Source organism: Heterodontus francisci, unplaced genomic scaffold (assembly GCF_036365525.1).
Source record: "Heterodontus francisci isolate sHetFra1 unplaced genomic scaffold, sHetFra1.hap1 HAP1_SCAFFOLD_524, whole genome shotgun sequence".
In the NCBI taxonomy this organism is placed as follows: domain Eukaryota; kingdom Metazoa; phylum Chordata; class Chondrichthyes; order Heterodontiformes; family Heterodontidae; genus Heterodontus; species Heterodontus francisci.
In genome coordinates, this window is record NW_027140348.1 from 977,661 (window position 1) to 1,002,391 (window position 24,731).

A 24,731-nucleotide genomic window follows, 5' to 3' on the forward strand; every position below is an offset into this window, starting at 1 on the left:
AGAGGTTGTGAGATTGATGGGAGGTGTGTGTTAGTGCTAGAGATTGTGAGATTGATGGGAGGTTTGTGGTCGAGCGAGAGGTTCTGAGATTGATAGGAGGTGTGTGTTAGTGCGAGGGATTGTGAGATTGATAGCAGGTGTGTGTTAGGGCGAGAGGTTGTGAGATTGATGGAAAGTGTGTGTTAGTGCGAGAGATTGTGAGATTGATGGGAGGTTTGTGTTCGTGTGAGAGATTGTGAGATTGATGGGAGGTGTGTGTTAGTGTGAGAGGTTGTGAGATTGATTGGTGGTGTGTGTCAGTGCGAGAGGTTGTGAGATTGATGGGAGGTGTGTGTTAGTGCGAGAGATTGTGAGATTGATAGGAGGTGTGTGTTAGTGCGAGAGGTTGTGAGATTGATAGGAGGTGTGTGTTAGTGTGAGAGGTTGTGAGGTTGACAGGAGGTGTGTGTTAGGGCGAGAGATTGTGAGATTGATAGGAGGTGTGTGTTAGTGTGAGAGGTTGTGAGATTGATAGGAGGTGTGTGTTAGGGCGAGAGATTGTGAGAGTGATAGGAGGTGTGTGTTCGTGCGAGAGGTTGTGAGATTGATAGGAGGTGTGTGTTAGTGCGATAGATTGTGAGATTGATAGGAGGTGTGTGTTAGTGAGAGGGGTTGTCAGATTGATAGGTGGTGTGTGTTAGTGTGAGAGGTTGTGAGATTGATAGGAGGTGTGTGTTAGTGCGAGAGGTTGTGAGATTGATAGGAGGTGTGTGTTCGTGTGAGAGATTGTGAGATTGATAGGACGTGTGTGTTAGTGTGAGAGATTGTGAGATTGATAGGAGGTGTATGTTAGTGTGAGAGTTTGTGAGATTGATCGGAGGTGTGTGTTAGTGCGAGAGGTTGTGAGATTGATAGGAGGTGTGTGTTAGTGTGAGAGGTTGTGAGATTGATAGGAGGTGTGTGTTAGTGTGAGAGTTTGTGAGATTGATAGGAGGTGTGTGTTAGTGTGAGCGGTTGTGAGATTGATAGGAGGTGTGTGTTAGTGCAAGAGGTTGTGAGATTGATAGGAGGTGTGTGTTAGTGCGAGAGGTTGTGAGATTGATAGGAGGTGTGTGTTAGTGTGAGAGATTGAGATTGATAGGTGTGTGTTAGTGCTAGAGACTGTGAGATTGATAGGAGGTGTGTGTTAGTGTGAGAGATTGTGAGATTGATAGGAGGTGTGTGTTAGTGCGAGAGATTGTGAGATTGATAGGAGGTGTGTGTTAGTGCTAGAGATTGTGAGATTGATAGGAGGTGTGTGTTAGTGTGAGAGGTTGTGCGATTGATAGGAGGTGTGTGTTAGTGTGAGAGATTGTGAGATTGATAGGAGGTGTGTGTTTGTGAGAGGGGTTGTCAGATTGATAGGAGGTGTGTGTTAGTGCGAGAGATTGTGAGATTGATGGGAGGTGTGTGTTAGTGTGAGAGATTGTGAGATTGATAGGACGTGTGTGTTCGTGTGAGAGATTGTGAGATTGATAGGACGTGTGTGTCAGTGCGAGAGATCGTGAGATTGATAGGTGGTGTGTGTTAGTGCGAGAGATTGTGAGATTGATGGGAGGTGTGTGTTAGTGCGAGAGGTTGTGAGATTGATAGGAGGTGTCTATTAGTGTGAGAGATTGTGTGATTGATAGAAGGTGTGTGTTAGTGTGAGAGGTTGTGAGATTGATAGGAGGTGTGTGTTAGTGTGAGAGATTGTGAGATTGATAGGAGGTGTGTGTTAGTGTGAGAGATTGTGAGATTGATAGGAGGTGTGTGTTAGTGCGAGATGTTGTGAGATTGATAGGAGGTGTGTGTTAGTGTGAACGGTTGTGAGATTGATCGGAGGTGTGTGTTAGTGTGAGAGGTTGTGAGATTGATAGGAGGTGTGTGTTAATGAGAGAGATTGTGAGATTGATAGGAGGTGTGTGTTAGTGTGAGAGGTTGTGAGATTGATAGGAGGTGTGTGTTAGTGCGAGAGGTTGTGAGATTGATAGGAGGTGTGTGTTAGTGCGAGAGATTGTGAGATTGATAGGAGGTGTGTGTTAGTGCGAGAGGTTGTGAGATTGATAGGAGGTGTGTGTTAGTGCGAGAGGTTGTGAGATTGATAGGAGGTGTGTGTTAGTGTGAGAGATTGTGAGATTGATAGGAGGTGTGTGTTAGTGCGAGAGATTGTGAGATTGATAGGAGGTGTGCGTTAGTGTGAGAGATTGTGAGATTGATAGGAGGTGTGTGTTAGTGCGAGAGATTGTGAGATTGATAGGAGGTGTGTGTTAGTGCGAGAGGTTGTGAGATTGATAGGAGGTGTGCGTTAGTGTGAGAGATTGTGAGATTGATAGGAGGTGTGTGTTAGTGCGAGAGATTGTGAGATTGATAGGAGGTGTGTGTTAGTGCGAGAGGTTGTGAGATTGATAGGAGGTGTGTGTTAGTGTGAGAGGTTGTGAGGTTGATAGCAGGTGTGTGTTAGTGTGAGCGGTTGTGAGATTGATAGGAGGTGTGTGTTAGGGCGAGAGATTGTGAGATTGATATTTGGTGTGTTTTAGTGTGAGAGATTGTGAGATTGATAGGAGCTGTGTGTTAGTGATAGGGGTTGTCAGATTGATAGGAGGTGTGTGTTAGTGCGAGGGATTGTGAGATTGATAGGAGGTGTGTGTTAGTGTGAGAGGTTGTGAGATTGATAGGAGGTGTGTGTTAGTGTGAGAGATTGTGAGATTGATAGCAGGTGTGTGTCAGTGCAAGAGGTTGTGAGATTGATAGCAGGTGTGTGTCAGTGCAAGAGGTTGTGAGATTGATGGGAGGTGTGTGTTAGTGCTAGAGATTGTGAGATTGATGGGAGGTTTGTGGTCGAGCGAGAGGTTCTGAGATTGATAGGAGGTGTGTGTTAGTGCGAGGGATTGTGAGATTGATAGCAGGTGTGTGTTAGGGCGAGAGGTTGTGAGATTGATGGAAAGTGTGTGTTAGTGCGAGAGATTGTGAGATTGATGGGAGGTTTGTGTTCGTGTGAGAGATTGTGAGATTGATGGGAGGTGTGTGTTAGTGTGAGAGGTTGTGAGATTGATTGGTGGTGTGTGTCAGTGCGAGAGGTTGTGAGATTGATGGGAGGTGTGTGTTAGTGCGAGAGATTGTGAGATTGATAGGAGGTGTGTGTTAGTGCGAGAGGTTGTGAGATTGATAGGAGGTGTGTGTTAGTGTGAGAGGTTGTGAGGTTGACAGGAGGTGTGTGTTAGGGCGAGAGATTGTGAGATTGATAGGAGGTGTGTGTTAGTGTGAGAGGTTGTGAGATTGATAGGAGGTGTGTGTTAGGGCGAGAGATTGTGAGAGTGATAGGAGGTGTGTGTTCGTGCGAGAGGTTGTGAGATTGATAGGAGGTGTGTGTTAGTGCGATAGATTGTGAGATTGATAGGAGGTGTGTGTTAGTGAGAGGGGTTGTCAGATTGATAGGTGGTGTGTGTTAGTGTGAGAGGTTGTGAGATTGATAGGAGGTGTGTGTTAGTGCGAGAGGTTGTGAGATTGATAGGAGGTGTGTGTTCGTGTGAGAGATTGTGAGATTGATAGGACGTGTGTGTTAGTGTGAGAGATTGTGAGATTGATAGGAGGTGTATGTTAGTGTGAGAGTTTGTGAGATTGATCGGAGGTGTGTGTTAGTGCGAGAGGTTGTGAGATTGATAGGAGGTGTGTGTTAGTGTGAGAGGTTGTGAGATTGATAGGAGGTGTGTGTTAGTGTGAGAGTTTGTGAGATTGATAGGAGGTGTGTGTTAGTGTGAGCGGTTGTGAGATTGATAGGAGGTGTGTGTTAGTGCAAGAGGTTGTGAGATTGATAGGAGGTGTGTGTTAGTGCGAGAGGTTGTGAGATTGATAGGAGGTGTGTGTTAGTGTGAGAGATTGAGATTGATAGGTGTGTGTTAGTGCGAGAGGATGTGAGATTGATAGGAGGTGTGTGTTAGTGCAAGAGGTTGTGAGATTGATAGGAGGTGTGTGTTAGTGTGAGAGGTTGTGCGATTGATAGGAGGTGTGTGTTAGTGTGAGAGATTGTGAGATTGATGGGAGGTGTGTGTTAGTGTGAGAGATTGTGAGATTGATAGGAGGTGTGTGTTAGTGTGAGAGATTGTGAGATTGATGGGAGGTTTGTGTTCGTGTGAGAGATTGTGAGACTGATAGGAGTTGTGTGTTAGTGTGAGAGATTGTGAGATTGATGGGAGGTGTGTGTTAGTGTGAGAGATTGTGAGATTGATAGGACGTGTGTGTCAGTGCGAGAGGTTGTGAGATTGATAGGAGGTGTGTGTTAGTGCGAGAGATTGTGAGATTGATAGGAGGTGTGTGTTAGTGCGAGAGATTGTGAGATTGATAGGAGGTGTGTGTTAGGGCGAGAGTTTGTGAGATTGATAGGAGGTGTGTGTTCGTGCGAGAGGTTGTGAGATTGATAGGAGGTGTGTGTTAGTGCGAGAGATTGTGAGATTGATAGGAGGTGTGTGTTAGTGAGAGGGGTTGTCAGATTGATAGGAGGTGTGTGTTAGTGTGAGAGGTTGTGAGATTGATAGGAGGTGTGTGTTAGTGCGAGAGGTTGTGAGATTGATAGGAGGTGTGTGTTAGTATGAGAGATTGTGAGATTGATAGGAGGTGTGTGTTAGTGTGAGAGATTGTGAGATTGATAGGAGGTGTGTGTTAGTGTGAGAGTTTGTGAGATTGATCGGAGGTGTGTGTTCGTGCGAGAGGTTGTGAGATTGATAGGAGGTGTGTGTTCGTGCGAGAGGTTGCGAGATTGATAGGAGGTGTGTGTTAGTGCGAGAGATTGTGAGATTGATAGGAGGTGTGTGTTAGTGAGAGGGGTTGTCAGATTGATAGGAGGTGTGTGTTAGTGTGAGAGGTTGTGAGATTGATAGGAGGTGTGTGTTAGTGCGAGAGGTTGTGAGATTGATAGGAGGTGTGTGTTAGTATGAGAGATTGTGAGATTGATAGGACGTGTGTGTTAGTGTGAGAGATTGTGAGATTGATAGGAGGTGTGTGTTAGTGTGAGAGTTTGTGAGATTGATCGGAGGTGTGTGTTCGTGCGAGAGGTTGTGAGATTGATAGGAGGTGTGTGTTAGTGTGTGAGGTTGTGAGATTGATAGGAGGTGTGTGTTAGTGTGAGAGTTTGTGAGATTGATAGGAGGTGTGTGTTAGTGTGCGCGGTTGTGAGATTGATAGGAGGTGTGTGTTAGTGCAAGAGGTTGTGAGATTGATAGGAGGTGTGTGTTAGTGCGAGAGGTTGTGAGATTGATAGGAGGTGTGTGTTAGTGTGAGAGATTGAGATTGATAGGTGTGTGTTAGTCCGAGAGGTTGTGAGATTGATAGGAGGTGTGTGTTAGTGCGAGAGATTGTGAGATTGATAGGAGGTGTGTGTTAGTGCTAGAGATTGTGAGATTGATAGGAGGTGTGTGTTAGTGTGAGAGGTTGTGCGATTGATAGGTGTGTGTTAGTGTGAGAGATTGTGAGATTGATAGGAGGTGTGTGTTAGTGAGAGGGGTTGTGAGATTGATAGGAGGTGTGTGTTAGTGTGAGCGGTTGTGAGATTGATAGGAGGTGTGTGTTAGTGCAAGAGGTTGTGAGATTGATAGGAGGTGTGTGTGTCAGTGCGAGAGGTTGTGAGATTGATAGGACGTGTGTGTTAGTGTGAGAGATTGAGATTGATAGGTGTGTGTTAGTGCGAGAGGTTGTGAGATTGATAGGAGGTGTGTGTTAGTGTGAGAGACTGTGAGATTGATAGGAGGTGTGTGTTAGTGTGAGAGATTGTGAGATTGATAGGAGGTGTGTGTTAGTGCGAGATGTTGTGAGATTGATAGGAGGTGTGTGTTAGTGTGAGCGGTTGTGAGATTGATAGGAGGTGTGTGTTAGTGTGAGAGTTTGTGAGATTGATAGGAGGTGTGTGTTAGTGTGAGAGATTGTGAGATTGATAGGAGGTGTGTGTTAGTGCGAGAGGTTGTGAGATTGATAGGAGGTGTGTGTTAGTGCGAGAGATTGTGAGATTGATAGGAGGTGTGTGTTAGTGAGAGGGGTTGTCAGATTGATAGGTGGTGTGTGTTAGTGTGAGAGGTTGTGAGATTGATAGGAGGTGTGTGTTAGTGTGAGAGGTTGTGAGATTGATAGGAGCTGTGTGTTAGTGTGAGAGATTGTGAGATTGATAGGAGGTGTGTGTTAGTGTGAGCGGTTGTGAGATTGATAGGAGGTGTGTGATTGTGCGAGAGGTTGTGAGATTGATAGGAGGTGTGTGTTAGTGTGAGAGATTGAGATTGATAGGTGTGTTCGTGCGAGAGGTTGTGAGATTGATAGGAGGTGTGTGTTAGTGCAAGAGGTTGTGAGATTGATAGGAGGTGTGTGTTAGTGTGAGAGTTTGTGAGATTGATAGGAGGTGTGTGTTAGTGTGAGCGGTTGTGAGATTGATAGGAGGTGTGTGATTGTGCGAGAGGTTGTGAGATTGATAGGAGGTGTGTGTTAGTGTGAGAGATTGAGATTGATAGGTGTGTTCGTGCGAGAGGTTGTGAGATTGATAGGAGGTGTGTGTTAGTGCAAGAGGTTGTGAGATTGATAGGAGGTGTGTGTTAGTGTGAGAGGTTGTGCGATTGATAGGAGGTGTGTGTTAGTGTGAGAGATTGTGAGATTGATGGGAGGTGTGTGTTAGTGTGAGAGATTGTGAGATTGATAGGAGGTGTGTGTTAGTGTGAGAGATTGTGAGATTGATGGGAGGTTTGTGTTCGTGTGAGAGATTGTGAGATTGATAGGAGGTGTGTGTTAGTGTGAGAGATTGTGAGATTGATGGGAGGTGTGTGTTAGTGTGAGAGATTGTGAGATTGATAGGACGTGTGTGTCAGTGCGAGAGATTGTGAGATTGATAGGAGGTGTGTGTTAGTGTGAGAGATTGTGAGATTGATAGGAGGTGTGTGTTAGTGTGAGTGGTTGTGCGATTGATTGGTGGTGTGTGTCAGTGCGAGAGGTTGTGAGATTGATAGGAGGTGTGTGTTAGTGCGAGAGATTGTGAGATTGATAGGAGGTGTGTGTTAGAGCGAGAGATTGTGAGATTGATAGGAGGTGTGTGTTAGGGCGAGAGATTGTGAGATTGATAGGAGGTGTGTGTTCGTGCGAGAGGTTGTGAGATTGATAGGAGGTGTGTGTTAGTGCGAGAGATTGTGAGATTGATAGGAGGTGTGTGTTAGTGAGAGGGGTTGTCAGATTGATAGGTGGTGTGTGTTAGTGTGAGAGGTTGTGAGATTGATAGGAGGTGTGTGTTAGTGTGAGCGGTTGTGAGATTGATAGGAGGTGTGTGATTGTGCGAGAGGTTGTGAGATTGATAGGAGGTGTGTGTTAGTGTGAGAGATTGAGATTGATAGGTGTGTTCGTGCGAGAGGTTGTGAGATTGATAGGAGGTGTGTGTTAGTGCAAGAGGTTGTGAGATTGATAGGAGGTGTGTGTTAGTGTGAGAGTTTGTGAGATTGATAGGAGGTGTGTGTTAGTGTGAGCGGTTGTGAGATTGATAGGAGGTGTGTGATTGTGCGAGAGGTTGTGAGATTGATAGGAGGTGTGTGTTAGTGTGAGAGATTGAGATTGATAGGTGTGTTCGTGCGAGAGGTTGTGAGATTGATAGGAGGTGTGTGTTAGTGCAAGAGGTTGTGAGATTGATAGGAGGTGTGTGTTCGTGCGAGAGGTTGTGAGATTGATAGGAGGTGTGTGTTAGTGTGAGAGATTGAGAGATTGATGGGAGGTGTGTGTTAGTGCGAGAGATTGAGAGATTGAGATTGATAGGAGGTGTGTGTTAGTGCGAGAGATTGTGAGATTGATGGGAGGTGTGTGTTAGTGCGAGAGATTGTGAGATTGATAGGAGGTGTGTGTTAGTGTGAGAGGTTGTGAGATTGATAGGAGGTGTGTGTTAGTGTGAGAGGTTGTGAGATTGATAGGAGGTGTGTGTTAGTGCGAGAGGTTGTGAGATTGATAGGAGGTGTGTGTTAGTGTGAGAGATTGTGAGATTGATAGGACGTGTGTATTAGTGTGAGAGATTGTGAGATTGATAGGAGGTGTGTGTTAGTGTGAGAGTTTGTGAGATTGATCGGAGGTGTGTGTTAGTGCGAGAGGTTGTGAGATTGATAGGAGGTGTGTGTTAGTGTGTGAGGTTGTGAGATTGATAGGAGGTGTGTGTTAGTGTGAGAGTTTGTGAGATTGATAGGAGGTGTGTGTTAGTGTGAGAGATTGAGATTGATAGGTGTGTGTTAGTGCGAGAGATTGTGAGATTGATAGGAGGTGTGTGTTAGTGCTAGAGATTGTGAGATTGATAGGAGGTGTGTGTTAGTGTGAGAGGTTGTGCGATTGATAGGTGTGTGTTAGTGTGAGAGATTGTGAGATTGATTGGAGGTGTGTGTTAGTGAGAGGGGTTGTGAGATTGATAGGAGGTGTGTGTTAGTGTGAGAGTTTGTGAGATTGATCGGAGGTGTGTGTTAGTGTGAGAGGTTGTGAGATTGATAGGAGGTGTGTGTTAGTGTGAGAGATTGAGATTGATAGGTGTGTGTTAGTGCGAGAGGTTGTGAGATTGATAGGAGGTGTGTGTTAGTGCGAGAGATTGTGAGATTGATAGGAGGTGTGTGTTAGTGCTAGAGATTGTGAGATTGATAGGAGGTGTGTGTTAGTGTGAGAGGTTGTGCGATTGATAGGAGGTGTGTGTTCGTGTGAGAGATTGTGAGATTGATAGGAGGTGTGTGTTAGTGAGAGGGGTTGTCAGATTGATAGGAGGTGTGTGTTAGTGCGAGAGATTGTGAGATTGATGGGAGGTGTGTGTTAGTGTGAGAGATTGTGAGATTGATAGGAGGTGTGTGTTCGTGTGAGAGATTGTGAGATTGATAGGACGTGTGTGTCAGTGCGAGGGATTGTGAGATTGATAGGAGGTGTGTGTTAGTGCGAGAGATTGTGAGATTGATGGGAGGTGTGTGTTAGTGCGAGAGGTTGTGAGATTGATAGGAGGTGTCTATTAGTGTGAGAGATTGTGAGATTGATAGAAGGTGTGTGTTAGTGTGAGAGATTGTGAGATTGATAGGAGGTGTGTGTTAGTGTGAGAGACTGTGAGATTGATAGGAGGTGTGTGTTAGTGTGAGAGATTGTGAGATTGATAGGAGGTGTGTGTTAGTGCGAGATGTTGTGAGATTGATAGGAGGTGTGTGTTCGTGCGAGAGGTTGTGAGATTGATAGGAGGTGTGTGTTCGTGTGAGAGATTGTGAGATTGATAGGAGGTGTGTGTTAGTGTGAGAGATTGTGAGATTGATAGGAGGTGTGTGTTCGTGTGAGAGATTGTGAGATTGATAGGAGTTGTGTGTTCGTGTGAGAGACTGTGAGATTGATAGGAGGTGTGTGTTAGTGTGAGAGATTGTGAGATTGATAGGAGGTGTGTGTTAGTGCGAGATGTTGTGAGATTGATCGGAGGTGTGTGTTCGTGTGAGAGATTGTGAGATTGATAGGAGGTGTGTGTTCGTGTGAGAGATTGTGAGATTGATAGGAGGTGTGTGTTAGTGCTAGAGATTGTGAGATTGATAGGAGGTGTGTGTTAGTGTGAGAGGTTGTGCGATTGATAGGTGTGTGTTAGTGTGAGAGATTGTGAGATTGATTGGAGGTGTGTGTTAGTGAGAGGGGTTGTGGGATTGATAGGAGGTGTGTGTTAGTGTGAGAGTTTGTGAGATTGATCGGAGGTGTGTGTTAGTGTGAGAGGTTGTGAGATTGATAGGAGGTGTGTGTTAGTGTGAGAGATTGAGATTGATAGGTGTGTGTTAGTGCGAGAGGTTGTGAGATTGATAGGAGGTGTGTGTTAGTGCGAGAGATTGTGAGATTGATAGGAGGTGTGTGTTAGTGCTAGAGATTGTGAGATTGATAGGAGGTGTGTGTTAGTGTGAGAGGTTGTGCGATTGATAGGAGGTGTGTGTTCGTGTGAGAGATTGTGAGATTGATAGGAGGTGTGTGTTAGTGAGAGGGGTTGTCAGATTGATAGGAGGTGTGTGTTAGTGCGAGAGATTGTGAGATTGATGGGAGGTGTGTGTTAGTGTGAGAGATTGTGAGATTGATAGGAGGTGTGTGTTCGTGTGAGAGATTGTGAGATTGATAGGACGTGTGTGTCAGTGCGAGGGATTGTGAGATTGATAGGAGGTGTGTGTTAGTGCGAGAGATTGTGAGATTGATGGGAGGTGTGTGTTAGTGCGAGAGGTTGTGAGATTGATAGGAGGTGTCTATTAGTGTGAGAGATTGTGAGATTGATAGAAGGTGTGTGTTAGTGAGAGAGATTGTGAGATTGATAGGAGGTGTGTGTTAGTGTGAGAGACTGTGAGATTGATAGGAGGTGTGTGTTAGTGTGAGAGATTGTGAGATTGATAGGAGGTGTGTGTTAGTGCGAGATGTTGTGAGATTGATAGGAGGTGTGTGTTCGTGCGAGAGGTTGTGAGATTGATAGGAGGTGTGTGTTCGTGTGAGAGATTGTGAGATTGATAGGAGGTGTGTGTTAGTGTGAGAGATTGTGAGATTGATAGGAGGTGTGTGTTAGTGTGAGAAACTGTGAGATTGATAGGAGGTGTGTGTTAGTGTGAGAGATTGTGAGATTGATAGGAGGTGTGTGTTCGTGCGAGAGGTTGTGAGATTGATAGGACGTGTGTGTTAGTGTGAGAGATTGTGAGATTGATAGGAGGTGTGTGTTAGTGTGAGAGTTTGTGAGATTGATCGGAGGTGTGTGTTAGTGCGAGAGGTTGTGAGATTGATAGGAGGTGTGTGTTAGTGTGAGAGTTTGTGAGATTGATAGGAGGTGTGTGTTAGTGTGAGCGGTTGTGAGATTGATAGGAGGTGTGTGTTAGTGCAAGAGGTTGTGAGATTGATAGGAGGTGTGTGTTAGTGCGAGAGGTTGTGAGATTGATAGGAGGTGTGTGTTAGTGTGAGAGATTGAGATTGATAGGTGTGTGTTAGTGTGAGAGGTTGTGAGATTGATAGGAGGTGTGTGTTCGTGCGAGAGGTTGTGAGATTGATAGGAGGTGTGTGTTAGTGCAAGAGGTTGTGAGATTGATAGGAGGTGTGTGTTAGTGTGAGAGGTTGTGCGATTGATAGGAGGTGTGTGTTAGTGTGAGAGATTGTGAGATTGATGGGAGGTGTGTGTTAGTGTGAGAGATTGTGAGATTGATAGGAGGTGTGTGTTAGTGTGAGAGATTGTGAGATTGATAGGAGGTGTGTGTTAGTGTGAGAGATTGTGAGATTGATGGGAGGTGTGTGTTAGTGTGAGAGATTGTGAGATTGATAGGACGTGTGTGTCAGTGCGAGAGATTGTGAGATTGATAGGAGGTGTGTGTTAGTGTGAGAGGTTGTGCGATTGATAGGAGGTGTGTGTTAGTGTGAGAGATTGTGAGATTGATGGGAGGTGTGTGTTAGTGTGAGAGATTGTGAGATTGATAGGAGGTTTGTGTTCGTGTGAGAGATTGTGAGATTGATAGGAGGTGTGTGTTAGTGTGAGAGATTGTGAGATTGATGGGAGGTGTGTGTTAGTGTGAGAGATTGTGAGATTGATAGGACGTGTGTGTCAGTGCGAGAGATTGTGAGATTGATAGGAGGTGTGTGTTAGTGTGAGAGATTGTGAGATTGATAGGAGGTGTGTGTTAGTGTGAGAGGTTGTGCGATTGATTGGTGGTGTGTGTCAGTGCGAGAGGTTGTGAGATTGATAGGAGGTGTGTGTTAGTGCGAGAGATTGTGAGATTGATAGGAGGTGTGTGTTAGTGCGAGAGATTGTGAGATTGATAGGAGGTGTGTGTTAGGGCGAGAGATTGTGAGATTGATAGGAGGTGTGTGTTCGTGCGAGAGGTTGTGAGATTGATAGGAGGTGTGTGTTAGTGCGAGAGATTGTGAGATTGATAGGAGGTGTGTGTTAGTGAGAGGGGTTGTCAGATTGATAGGAGGTGTGTGTTAGTGTGAGAGGTTGTGAGATTGATAGGAGGTGTGTGTTAGTGCGAGAGGTTGTGAGATTGATAGGAGGTGTGTGTTAGTGTGAGAGATTGTGAGATTGATAGGACGTGTGTATTAGTGTGAGAGATTGTGAGATTGATAGGAGGTGTGTGTTAGTGTGAGAGTTTGTGTGATTGATCGGAGGTGTGTGTTAGTGCGAGAGGTTGTGAGATTGATAGGAGGTGTGTGTTAGTGTGTGAGGTTGTGAGATTGATAGGAGGTGTGTGTTAGTGTGAGAGTTTGTGAGATTGATAGTAGGTGTGTGTTAGTGTGAGCGGTTGTGAGATTGATAGGAGGTGTGTGTTAGTGCAAGAGGTTGTGAGATTGATAGGAGGTGTGTGTTAGTGCGAGAGGTTGTGAGATTGATAGGAGGTGTGTGTTAGTGTGAGAGATTGAGATTGATAGGTGTGTGTTAGTGCTAGAGACTGTGAGATTGATAGGAGGTGTGTGTTAGTGTGAGAGATTGTGAGATTGATAGGAGGTGTGTGTTAGTGCGAGAGATTGTGAGATTGATAGGAGGTGTGTGTTCGTGTGAGAGGTTGTGAGATTGATAGGAGGTGTGTGTTCGTGTGAGAGATTGTGAGATTGATAGGAGGTGTGTGTTAGTGTGAGAGATTGTGAGATTGATAGGAGGTGTATGTTAGTGTGAGAGTTTGTGAGATTGATCGAGGGTGTGTGTTAGTGCGAGAGGTTGTGAGATTGATAGGAGGTGTGTGTTAGTGTGAGACTTTGTGAGATTGATAGGAGGTGTGTTTTAGTGTGAGCGGTTGTGAGATTGATAGGAGGTGTGTGTTAGTGCAAGAGGTTGTGAGATTGATAGGAGGTGTGTGTTAGTGCGAGAGGTTGTGAGATTGATAGGAGGTGTGTGTTAGTGTGAGAGATTGAGATTGATAGGTGTGTGTTAGTGCAAGAGGTTGTGAGATTGATAGGAGGTGTGTGTTAGTGTGAGAGGTTGTGCGATTGATAGGAGGTTTGTGTTAGTGTGAGAGATTGTGAGATTGATGGGAGGTGTGTGTTAGTGTGAGAGATTGTGAGATTGATAGGAGGTGTGTGTTAGTGTGAGAAATTGTGAGATTGATGGGAGGTTTCTGTTCGTGTGAGAGATTGTGAGATTGATAGGAGGTGTGTGTTACTGTGAGAGATTGTGAGATTGATGGGAGGTGTGTGTTAGTGTGAGAGATTGTGAGATTGATAGGACGTGTGTGTCAGTGCGAGAGATTGTGAGATTGATAGGAGGTGTGTGTTAGTTTGAGAGATTGTGAGATTGATAGGAGGTGTGTGTTAGTGTGAGAGGTTGTGCGATTGGTTGGTGGTGTGTGTCAGTGCGAGAGGTTGTGAGATTGAAAGGAGGTGTGTGTTAGTGCGAGAGATTGTGAGATTGATAGGAGGTGTGTGTTAGTGCGAGAGATTGTGAGATTGATAGGAGGTGTGTGTTAGGGCGAGAGATTGTGAGATTGATAGGAGGTGTGTGTTCGTGCGAGAGGTTGTGAGATTGATAGGAGGTGTGTGTTAGTGCGAGAGATTGTGAGATTGATAGGAGGTGTGTGTTAGTGAGAGGGGTTGTCAGATTGATAGGAGGTGTGTGTTAGTGTGAGAGGTTGTGAGATTGATAGGAGGTGTGTGTTAGTGCGAGAGGTTGTGAGATTGATAGGAGGTGTGTGTTAGTGTGAGAGATTGTGAGATTGATAGGACGTGTGTGTTAGTGTGAGAGATTGTGAGATTGATAGGAGGTGTGTGTTAGTGTGAGAGTTTGTGAGATTGATCGGAGGTGTGTGTTCGTGCGAGAGGTTGTGAGATTGATAGGAGGTGTGTGTTAGTGTGTGAGGTTGTGAGATTGATAGGAGGTGTGTGTTAGTGTGAGAGATTGTGAGATTGATAGGAGGTGTGTGTTAGTGTGAGAGGTTGTGCGATTGGTTGGTGGTGTGTGTCAGTGCGAGAGGTTGTGAGATTGAAAGGAGGTGTGTGTTAGTGCGAGAGATTGTGAGATTGATAGGAGGTGTGTGTTAGTGCGAGAGATTGTGAGATTGATAGGAGGTGTGTGTTAGGGCGAGAGATTGTGAGATTGATAGGAGGTGTGTGTTAGTGCGAGAGATTGTGAGATTGATAGGAGGTGTGTGTTAGTGAGAGGGGTTGTCAGATTGATAGGAGGTGTGTGTTAGTGCGAGAGATTGTGAGATTGATAGGAGGTGTGTGTTAGTGAGAGGGGTTGTCAGATTGATAGGAGGTGTGTGTTAGTGTGAGAGGTTGTGAGATTGATAGGAGGTGTGTGTTAGTGCGAGAGATTGTGAGATTGATAGGAGGTGTGTGTTAGTGAGAGGGGTTGTCAGATTGATAGGAGGTGTGTGTTAGTGTGAGAGGTTGTGAGATTGATAGGAGGTGTGTGTTAGTGCGAGAGGTTGTGAGATTGATAGGAGGTGTGTGTTAGTGTGAGAGATTGAGATTGATAGGTGTGTGTTAGTGCGAGAGGTTGTGAGATTGATAGGAGGTGTGTGTTAGTGCTAGAGATTGTGAGATTGATAGGAGGTGTGTGTTAGTGTGAGAGGTTGTGCGATTGATAGGTGTGTGTTAGTGTGAGAGATTGTGAGATTGATAGGAGGTGTGTGTTAGTGAGAGGGGTTGTGAGATTGATAGGAGGTGTGTGTTAGTGTGAGCGGTTGTGAGATTGATAGGAGGTGTGTGTTAGTGTGAGAGTTTGTGAGTTTGATAGGAGGTGTGTGTTAGTGTGCGCGGTTGTGAGATTGATAGGAGGTGTGTATTAGTGCAAGAGGTTGTGAGATTGATAGGAGGTGTGTGTTAGTGCGAGAGGTTGTGAGATTGATAGGAGGTGTGTGTTAGTGTGAGAGATTGAGATTGATAGGTGTGTGTTAGTGCGAGAGGTTGTGAGATTGATAGGAGGTGTGTGTTAGTGCGAGAGATTGTGAGATTGATAGGAGGTGTGTGTTAGTGCTAGAGATTGTGAGATTGATAGGAGGTGTGTGTTAGTGTGAGAGGTTGTGCGATTGATAGGTGTGTGTTAGTGTGAGAGATTGTGAGATTGATAGGAGGTGTGTGTTAGTGAGAGGGGTTGTGAGATTGATAGGAGGTGTGTGTTAGTGTGAGCGGTTGTGAGATTGATAGGAGGTGTGTGTTAGTGCAAGAGGTTGTGAGATTGATAGGAGGTGTGTGTTAGTGCGAGAGGTTGTGAGATTGATAGGACGTGTGTGTTAGTGTGAGAGATTGAGATTGATAGGTGTGTGTTAGTGCGAGAGGTTGTGAGATTGATAGGAGGTGTGTGTTAGTGCGAGAGATTGTGAGATTGATAGGAGGTGTGTGTTAGTGCTAGAGATTGTGAGATTGATAGGAGGTGTGTGTTAGTGTGAGAGGTTGTGCGATTGATAGGAGGTGTGTGTTAGTGTGAGAGATTGTGAGATTGATAGGAGGTGTGTGTTAGTGAGAGGGGTTGTCAGATTGATAGGAGGTGTGTGTTAGTGCGAGAGATTGTGAGATTGATGGGAGGTGTGTGTTAGTGTGAGAGATTGTGAGATTGATAGGAGGTGTGTGTTCGTGTGAGAGATTGTGAGATTGATAGGACGTGTGTGTCAGTGCGAGGGATTGTGAGATTGATAGGAGGTGTGTGTTAGTGCGAGAGATTGTGAGATTGATGGGAGGTGTGTGTTAGTGCGAGAGGTTGTGAGATTGATAGGAGGTGTCTATTAGTGTGAGAGATTGTGAGATTGATAGAAGGTGTGTGTTAGTGTGAGAGATTGTGAGATTGATAGGAGGTGTGTGTTAGTGTGAGAGACTGTGAGATTGATAGGAGGTGTGTGTTAGTGTGAGAGATTGTGAGATTGATAGGAGGTGTGTGTTAGTGCGAGATGTTGTGAGATTGATAGGAGGTGTGTGTTAGTGTGAGCGGTTGTGAGATTGATAGGAGGTGTGTGTTAGTGTGAGAGGTTGTGAGATTGATAGGAGGTGTGTGTTAGTGTGAGCGGTTGTGAGATTGATAGGAGGTGTGTGTTAGTGTGAGAGGTTGTGAGATTGATAGGAGGTGTGTGTTAGTGTGAGAGATTGTGAGATTGATAGGAGGTGTGTGTTAGTGCGAGAGGTTGTGAGATTGATAGGAGGTGTGTGTTAGTGCGAGAGATTGTGAGATTGATAGGAGGTGTGTGTTAGTGAGAGGGGTTGTCAGATTGATAGGTGGTGTGTGTTAGTGTGAGAGGTTGTGAGATTGATAGGAGGTGTGTGTTAGTGTGAGAGGTTGTGAGATTGATAGGAGGTGTGTGTTAGTGTGAGAGTTTGTGAGATTGATAGGAGGTGTGTGTTCGTGCGAGAGGTTGTGAGATTGATAGGAGGTGTGTGTTAGTGTGAGAGATTGAGATTGATAGGTGTGTTCGTGCGAGAGGTTGTGAGATTGATAGGAGGTGTGTGTTAGTGCAAGAGATTGTGAGATTGATCGGAGGTGTGTGTTAGTGTGAGAGGTTGTGAGATTGATGGGAGGTGTGTGTTAGTGCGAGAGATTGTGAGATTGATAGGAGGTGTGTGTTCGTGTGAGAGATTGTGAGATTGATGGGAGGTGTGTGTTAGTGCGAGAGATTGTGAGATTGATAGGAGGTGTGTGTTAGTGTGAGAGATTGTGAGATTGATGGGAGGTGTGTGTTAGTGTGAGAGACTGTGAGATTGATAGGAGGTGTGTGTTAGTGTGAGAGGTTGTGAGATTGATAGGAGGTGTGTGTTAGTGCGAGAGGTTGTGAGACTGTGGCGGGAGATGTTGTGGAGGTGGGATTTCCCTGTCACGTGATGTTTTTCCACTGCCTGTCCAGCTGTGCCAGATGCCTGTGAGTGGATTGTCACCATCCACATCTGGAGAACTGCAGCACGGAGAGTGACAAATAGCAGAATCATCTGAGTGATCCGGGATGGAATCTCTGCTTCCTGCAAAGTTCAGAGAGTCGATGGAGGGCAACCCCCCACCCCCGGCCTGCCGTGTCTAATTACTGATACAGGAAACCGTGAGGTCCATCCTGCTCATTTGAGCATCCTGGCTGTGGGGAGGGGGTGGTGAGTGGGTCACTAGGGGGAGATTCTCAGTGACCAATCCTCCCTGGTCTGATTGCAAACAAATCCAGCTACTGACTGTCCACACTCGGCCCCAGCAGGCAAACGGAGGAGACTTGATGCTTTGTCACCAGTTGGAGTCTCAGGAAAAAGGATGTGTCGGCACTGAGCGACTCAACTCTGGGAGAACTGCATGACCCACTTCCACCTCCCCTCTGCTCCATTCCTCTCCCCTCCCCGCCACACCCCTCCACATCCCTCCCCTCCCTTCTCCACCTCCTTTCCCTCCCCTCCCCTCCCCTCTGCTCTTCTCTGCTCATCTCCCTGTCCCTCCTCTCCCTTCTCCTTCCCTCCCCTCCCCTCAGCTTCCTTACCCTCCCCTCCTCTCCTCGCCCCTCCCCTCCTCACCCCTCCCTTCCCTTCCCTTTCCCTCCTTTTCCCTCTGCTTCCTCTCCTCCCCTCCACTCTTCGGTCCTCCTGTCCCTCCCCTCCCCTCTTCACCCTTCCCCTTGCCCACTGGGCAGGAGTTGGGATGTATAGATAGGCATTATGGTTGGTATGGACGCGGTGGGCCGAAGGGCCTGTATCTATGACTCTATGACTCTGTGCCTGAGACTGTAACTGTGGTCTGCTCTGTGTCCAGTGGTTGCTTTGACTCGACTGGGGCTTCATCTGCTCTCCTCCTCGTTACAGACACCACCAGCCGAGGCTGTGGACCCCACGTGTGTCAGCACCCGCCCTAACGATCAGGATGCTGAGGTAAGTAGGGGTGTTGTGACGTGAGGGTTGGTGGGGGTGGGTATTTGGAATCATTGAAACACAGGAACAGGAGTAGGCCATTCAGCCCCTTGAGCCTGTCCTGCCATTCAATGAGACCATGGCTGATCTGCAGCCTAACTCTATAAACCCACCTGTGCCCCATATCCCTTAATACCTTTGCTTAACAGAAATCCATCAATCTCAGATTTAAAATTAACAATTAATCCACGATTGTCATTTGTGGAAGAGAATTCCAAACTTCTACCACCCTTTGCGTGTTGAAGTTTTTCCTAATTTTGCTCCTGAAAAGTCTGGCTCCAATTTTTCGACTCCCTCACCAGAAGAAATAGTTTCTTTCTGTCTACCATATCAGTTCCCCTTAATATCTTGAAATCACCCCGAAACCTTCTAAATTCCAGGGAATACAACCATAGTTTGTGTAATCTCTCCTTGCCCGTTAACCCAGCACATCAGTGTGAAAGATAAGGCTGAAGCATTTGCAACAATCTTCAGCCAGAAGTGCCGAGTTGATGATCCATCTCGGCCTCCTCCTGAGGACCCCAGCATCGCAGATGCCAGACTTCAGCCAATTCGATTCACTCCATGTGATATCAAGAAACGACTGAAGACACTGGATACTGCAAAGGCTATGGGCCCTGACAATATTCCGGCAATAGTACTGAAGACCTGTGCTCCAGAACTTGCCGCGTCCCTAGCTAAGCTGTTCCAGTACAGCTACAACACTGGCATCTACCCGGCAATGTGGAAAATTGCCCAGGTATGTCCTGTACACAAAAAGCAGGACAATTCCAACCCGGCCAATTACCGCCCCATCAGCCTACTCTCAATCATCAGTAAAGTGATGGAAGGTGTCATCAACAGTGCCATCAAGCGGCACTTGCTTAGCAATAACCTGCTCAGTGACGCTCAGTTTGGGTTCCGCCAGGGCCACTCAGCTCCTGACCTCATTACAGCCTTGGTTCAAACATGGACAAAAGAGCTGAACTCAAGAGGAGGTGAGAGTGATTGCCCTTGACATCGACAGCACTTGCCCGAACATACGAATTAAGAGCAGGAGTGTTTTTTTTATTCGTTCATGAGATGTGGGCATCGCTGGCTAGGCCAGCATTTATTGCCCATCCCTTTTCGCCCTTGAAATGGTGGTGGTGAGCTGCCTTCTTGAACCGCTGCAGTCCATTTGGGGTAGGTATACCCACAGTGCTGTTAGGAAGGGAGTTCCAGGATTTTGACCCAGTGACAGTGAAGGAACAGTGATATAGTTTCAATTCAGGATGGTGTGTGACTTGGAGGGGAACTTGCAGGTGGTGGCGTTCCCAGGCATCTGCTGCCGTTGTCTCTCTCGTTTGTAGAGGTCGCGGGTTTGGAAGGTGCTTTCAAAGGAGCCTTGGTGCGTTGCTGCAGTGCATCTTGTAGATGAGACAGTCGGCCTCTCGAACCTGCTCCGCCATTCAATACGATCACGGCTGATCTGATTGTAATCTCGACTCCACATTCCCGCTACCCCGATAACCTTTCACCCCGAGTGTGGCATCAAGGAGACCTAGCAATACTGGAGTCACTGGGAATCGGGGAAAAACTCTCCACTGGCTGGAGTCATACCTAGCGCAAAGGAAGATTGTTGTGGTTGTTGGAGGTCAATCATCTGAGCTCCAGGACATCACTGCAGGAGTTCCTCAGGGTAGTGTCCTAGGCTCAACCATCTTCAGCTGCTTCATCAATGACCTTCCTTCAATCATAAGGTCAGAAGTGGGGATGTTCGCTGATGATTGCACAATGTTCAGCACCATTCGCGCCTCGTGAGGATACTGAAGCAGTCCGTGTAGAAATGCAGCAAGACCTGAACAATATGCAGGCTTGGGCTGAGAAGTGGCAAGTTACATTTGCGCCACACAAGTGCCAGGCAATGACCATCTCAAAGAAGAGAGAATCTCACCATCTCCCCTTGACATTCAATGGCATTACCATCACTGAATCCCCCACTATCAACCTCCTAGGGGTTACCATTGACCAGAAACTGAACTGGAGTAGCCATATAAATACCGTGGCTACAAGAGCAGGTCAGAGGCTAGCAATCCTGCATCGAGTAACTCATCTCATGACTCCCCAAAGCCTGTCCACCATCTACAAGGCACAAGTCAGGAGTGTGATGGAATACTCTCCACTTGCCTGAATGGGTGCAGCTCCAACAACACTCAAGAAGCTTTACACCGTCCAGGACAAAGCAGCCCACTTGATTGGCATCCCATCTACAAACATTCACTCCCTTCACCACTGACGCACAGTGGCAGCAGTGTGTACCATCTACAAGATGCACTGCAGCAATGCACCAAGGCTTCTTAGACAGCGCCGCCCAAACCCGCGACCTCTACCAACTAGAAGGACAAGGGCAGCAAATACATGGGAACACCACCACCTGCAAGTTCCCCTCCAAGTCACACACCATCCTGACTTGGAACTATATCGCCGTTCCTTCACTGTCGCTGGGTCAAAATCCTGGAACTCCCTTCCTATCAGCACTGTGTGTGTACCAACCCCACATGGACTGCAGCGGTTCAAGAACGCAGCTCACCACTACCCTCACAGAATCACAGAATCATTACAGTGCAGAAGGAGGCCATTCGGCCCATCGTGTCTGCACTGGCTCTCTGAAAGAGCATTCACTCAGTTCCATTCCCCTGCCTTCTCCCCGTAACCCTGCACATTCTTCCTTTTCATATAACTGTCTAATTCCCTGGTGAATGCTTCAATTGAACCTGCCTCCACCACGTTCTCAGTTAGCACATTCCAGACCTTAACCACTCGCTGTGTGAAGAAGTTTTTCCTCATGTCACTTTTGCTTCTCTTACCAAATACTTTAAATCTGTGCCCTCTCGTTCTCGATCCTTTCACGAGTGAGAACAGTTTCTCTCTATCTACTCTGTCCAGACCCCTCATGATTTTGAATACCTCTATCAAATCACCTCTCAGCCTTCTCTTCTCCAAGGAAAACAGTCCTAACTTCTCCAATCTATCTTCATAACTGAAATTCCTCATCCCTGGAAACATTCTCCTGAATCTTTTCTGTACTCTCTCCAATGTCCTCACGTCTTCCTCAAGTGCGGTGCCCAGAACTGGACACAATATTCCAGCTGAGACCGGCCTAGTGTTTTATACAAGTTCAATATAACTTCCTTGCTCTTGTACTCTCTGCCCCTATTAATAAAGCCCAGGATACTGTATGCTTTATTAACCGCTCTCTCAACCTGTCCTGCCACCTTCAATAACTTATGCACATTTACATGTCCTTTTGAAGTTCTACACTCACAGCTCACAATGTATCCAAGTTTTGTATCATCTTTTTTATTTATTTATTCATTCATGGGATGTGGGCGTCGCTGGCCAGGCCAGCATTTATTGCCCATCCCTAATTGAGTGGCTTGCTAGGCCATTTCAGAGGGCATGTAAGAGTTAACCACATTGCTGTGGGTCTGGAGTCACATGTAGGCCAGACCAGGTAAGGACAGCAGATTTCTTTCCCAAAAGGACATTATTGAACCAGATGGAATTTTACAACAATCGACAATTGTTTCATGGCCATCATTAGACTAACGTTTTAATTCCAGATTTGTTAATTGAATTCAGATTCCACTTTCTGCTGTGGCAGGATTTGAACCCATGTCCCCAGAGCAATACCCTGGGTCTCTGGGTTACTAGTCCAGTGACAATACCACTACGCCACTGCTTCCCCATCTGTGAACTTTGAAATTATGCCCTGTACACCAAGGTCGAGGTCATTAATATATATCAGGAAAAGCAAGGGTCCCAACACTAATCCCTGGGGAACTCCACTACAAACCTTCCTCCAGCCTGAAAAACATCCATTAACCACTACTCTTTGTTTCCTGTCACTCAACCAATTTCATATCCATGTTGCTACCGTCCCTTTTATTCCATGAGCTACAAGTTTGCTCACAAGTCTGTTGTGTGGCGCTGTATCAAATGTCTTTTGAAAGTCCATGTACACCACATCAACAGCATTGCCCTCATCAACCCTCTCTGTTACCTCCTCAAAAATCTCCAGCAAGTTAGTTAAACATGATTTTCCCTTAAGAAATTCATGCTGGCTTTCCTTAATTAACTCGCATTTGTCCATGTGATTATTGATTTTGTCCGGAATTATTTTTTCTAGAAGTTTCCCCACCACCGAAGTTAAACTGACTGTCCTGTAGTTGCTCGGCTAATCTTCACACCCTTTTTTGAACAAGGGTATAATGTTTGCAATTCTCCAGTCCTCTGGCACCTCCCTCGAGTCTAAGGAAGACTGAAAAATTATGACCAGTGCCTCTGCAATTTCCACCCTCACTTCCCTCAGTATCCTTGGATGCATCTCATGCGGCCCTGGTGCTTTATTTACTTTAAGTACAGACATCCTATCTAATACTTCCTGTATCAATTTTAAACCCTTCTAGTGTCTGACTTCCTCCTCTTTCAACATTGCCTGGGTTGCATCTTCTTCCTTGGTAAAGACAGATGCAAAGTATTCATTTAATACCTCAGCTATACCCTCTGCCTCCATGTGTAAATCCCCTTTCTGGTCCCTAATTGGCCCCACTCCTCCTTTCATCACCCTTTTACTATTTATATGTCTATAGAAAACTTTGGGATTTCCTTTGATGTTAACTGCCAGTCTCTTTTCATGCTCTCGCTTTGTTTCTCTTATTTGCTTTTTCACTTCCCCTCTGGACCTTCTATATTCAGCCTGGTTCTCAATAGTATTTTCTACCTGGTATCTGTCATAAGCACACTTTTTCTTTATCTTAATCTCTACCTCTTTTCTCATTCAGTGAACTCTGGATTTGTTTGCTCTACTTTTCCCCTTCGAGGAACATACCTTGACTGTGCCCGAACTATCTCTTCTTTGAAGGTAGCCCATTGTTCATCTACCGGTTTTCCTGCCAGCTTTTGACTCTAATTTATTCGTCCCAGCTCCATTCTCACCCCATTGAAATTTGCCTTTCCCCAGTTAATTATTCTTACCCTGGATTGCTTTTGTCCTTTTCCATTGTCAGCCTAAACCTTATGATACAATGATCACTATCCCCGAAATGCTCTCCTACTGATACTTGATCCACTTGGCCCACCTCAATCTCAAGAACCAGGTCTAGTAGTGCCTCCTTTCTCATTGGACTAGCAATATACTGTTTTAGAAAATTTTCCTGAACACACTAGGAACTCTTGCCCCTCACTGCCCTTTACACTATTATCCCAGTCAACGTTTGGATAATTAAAGTCCCCCATTATAATTACCCTACAATATTTGCACCTCTCTGTAATTTCCTTGCAAATTTGTTCCTCCATGTCCTTCCCACTAGTTGGTGGCCCAGAGACAACACCGAGCGATGTAATTGCACCTCTTTTGTTCCTTAGTTCGAGCCAAATTGATTCTCTGGGACATCCTTTTTCTCCAGCACTGCCATGTTCTCCTTAATCAATACTGCCACCCCTTTCCCTTTTTTCCCTTTCCTATCTTTCCTGAACAAATTATATCCAGGCATATTGAACACCCAGTCCTGCTCTTCTTTGAGCCAGGTCTCTGTTATAGCCACAACATCATATTTCTGAATGGCAACCGAATCTCAAGGGCAATTAGAGATGGGCAATAAATGTAGGCTATGCCAGTGATGCCCACATCCCTTGAAGCAAATAAAAAAAACCTTGGAGTCCATCTATCATTCTGGTAAATCGACACTGCACTCCCTCCGAGGCTAATATCTCCTCCCTAAGGTGTGGTGCCCAGAACTGCTCACAGTAACTCCAGGTGTGGTCTAGCCAGGGCTTTGTGCAGCTGAAGCATGACTTTTCCCCCCTTGTATTCTAGTCCTCTGGATATAAAGGCCAGCATTCCATTAGCCTTTTATAATTTTCCATTTCTGTTCATGACATTTTAATGATCTATTTACCTGGACACCACCCACCACCCCCATCCCCCAAGTCTCTTCAGACCTCCACTGTTTCTAGCTTTTCACCATTTAGAAAGTACCCTGTTTTATCCTTTTTAGGTCCAAAGTGGTGACCTCACATTTACCAACACTGAAATCCACTTGTCACAGTTTTGTCTATTCACTTATCTATCAATATCTTGGTTATTTTATGTTTCCATCTACACTGCTCACAATGCTGCCTATCTTTGTGTCGTCTGCAAATTTGGATTTGTACCTTTCGATCCCATCATTTAAGTCATTCATAAATACAGTGAATAGTTGAGGCTCCAACACAGATCCTTGCGGGACATCACTAGTCACGTCCTGACAATTCAAGTACCTGCCCATTAACCCTACTCTCTGTCTCCTGCTGCTCAATTTCCTCACCAGGTCAATAATTTACCTTCAATTTCATGGGCTCCAACTGTAGCTAACAGTCTCTGATGAGGGACTTTATCAAATGCCTTCTGGACATTCATAGACATTTAATCACCTCTTCAACAAATTCAATCAGGTTCGTCAGACATGACCTGCCCTTTACTAATCCGTGCTGGCTCTCTCTGATCAGCTGAAAATTTTCAGTCACCCTATACTAAATTATAGATTCTAGTAATCTCCCAACAGATGTTAGGTTAACTGGTCTATAATCCTGATTTCCCTCTTTCTCCTGTCTTAAATAGTGGAGCGACACGCACAATTCCCCAATCTAAAAGGAACAGTTCCCGAATCGAGGGGAATTTGGAAGACTATGGTTAAAGCATCTGCATTGTTTTCACCTACTTCTTTTAGAACCCTGGGATGGAAACTGCCTGGTCCTGGGGATTTGTTGCTCTTTAGTGCTGTTATTTTCTTCATTACTATTATTTTGCTTCTGTTAATTTGGGCGAGTCTCTGTCCCTGATTCAATATTCGTTTCTTTGGGAAATCTGACTCCCTGACCCCTTCGACACTAAATACTGATGCAAAGTAATTATTCAGCACGTCTGC

At 45.7% G+C, this 24,731-nt stretch overlaps 1 protein-coding gene across 1 annotated transcript in view; it reads left to right on the forward strand.

Moving 5' to 3' along the window:
- Positions 1-19,256, forward strand: part of LOC137359320 (E3 ubiquitin ligase RNF157-like) — a 335,606-nt gene extending 316,350 nt beyond the window's left edge. Inside the window, exons 16-17 of the mRNA XM_068025346.1 lie at positions 17,698-17,763; positions 19,134-19,256. Coding sequence (XP_067881447.1) covers positions 17,698-17,763; positions 19,134-19,256 — 189 coding nt within the window. The remainder of the gene's footprint in view (positions 1-17,697; positions 17,764-19,133) is intronic.
- The last annotated feature ends 5,475 nt before the right edge of the window (positions 19,257-24,731 follow it).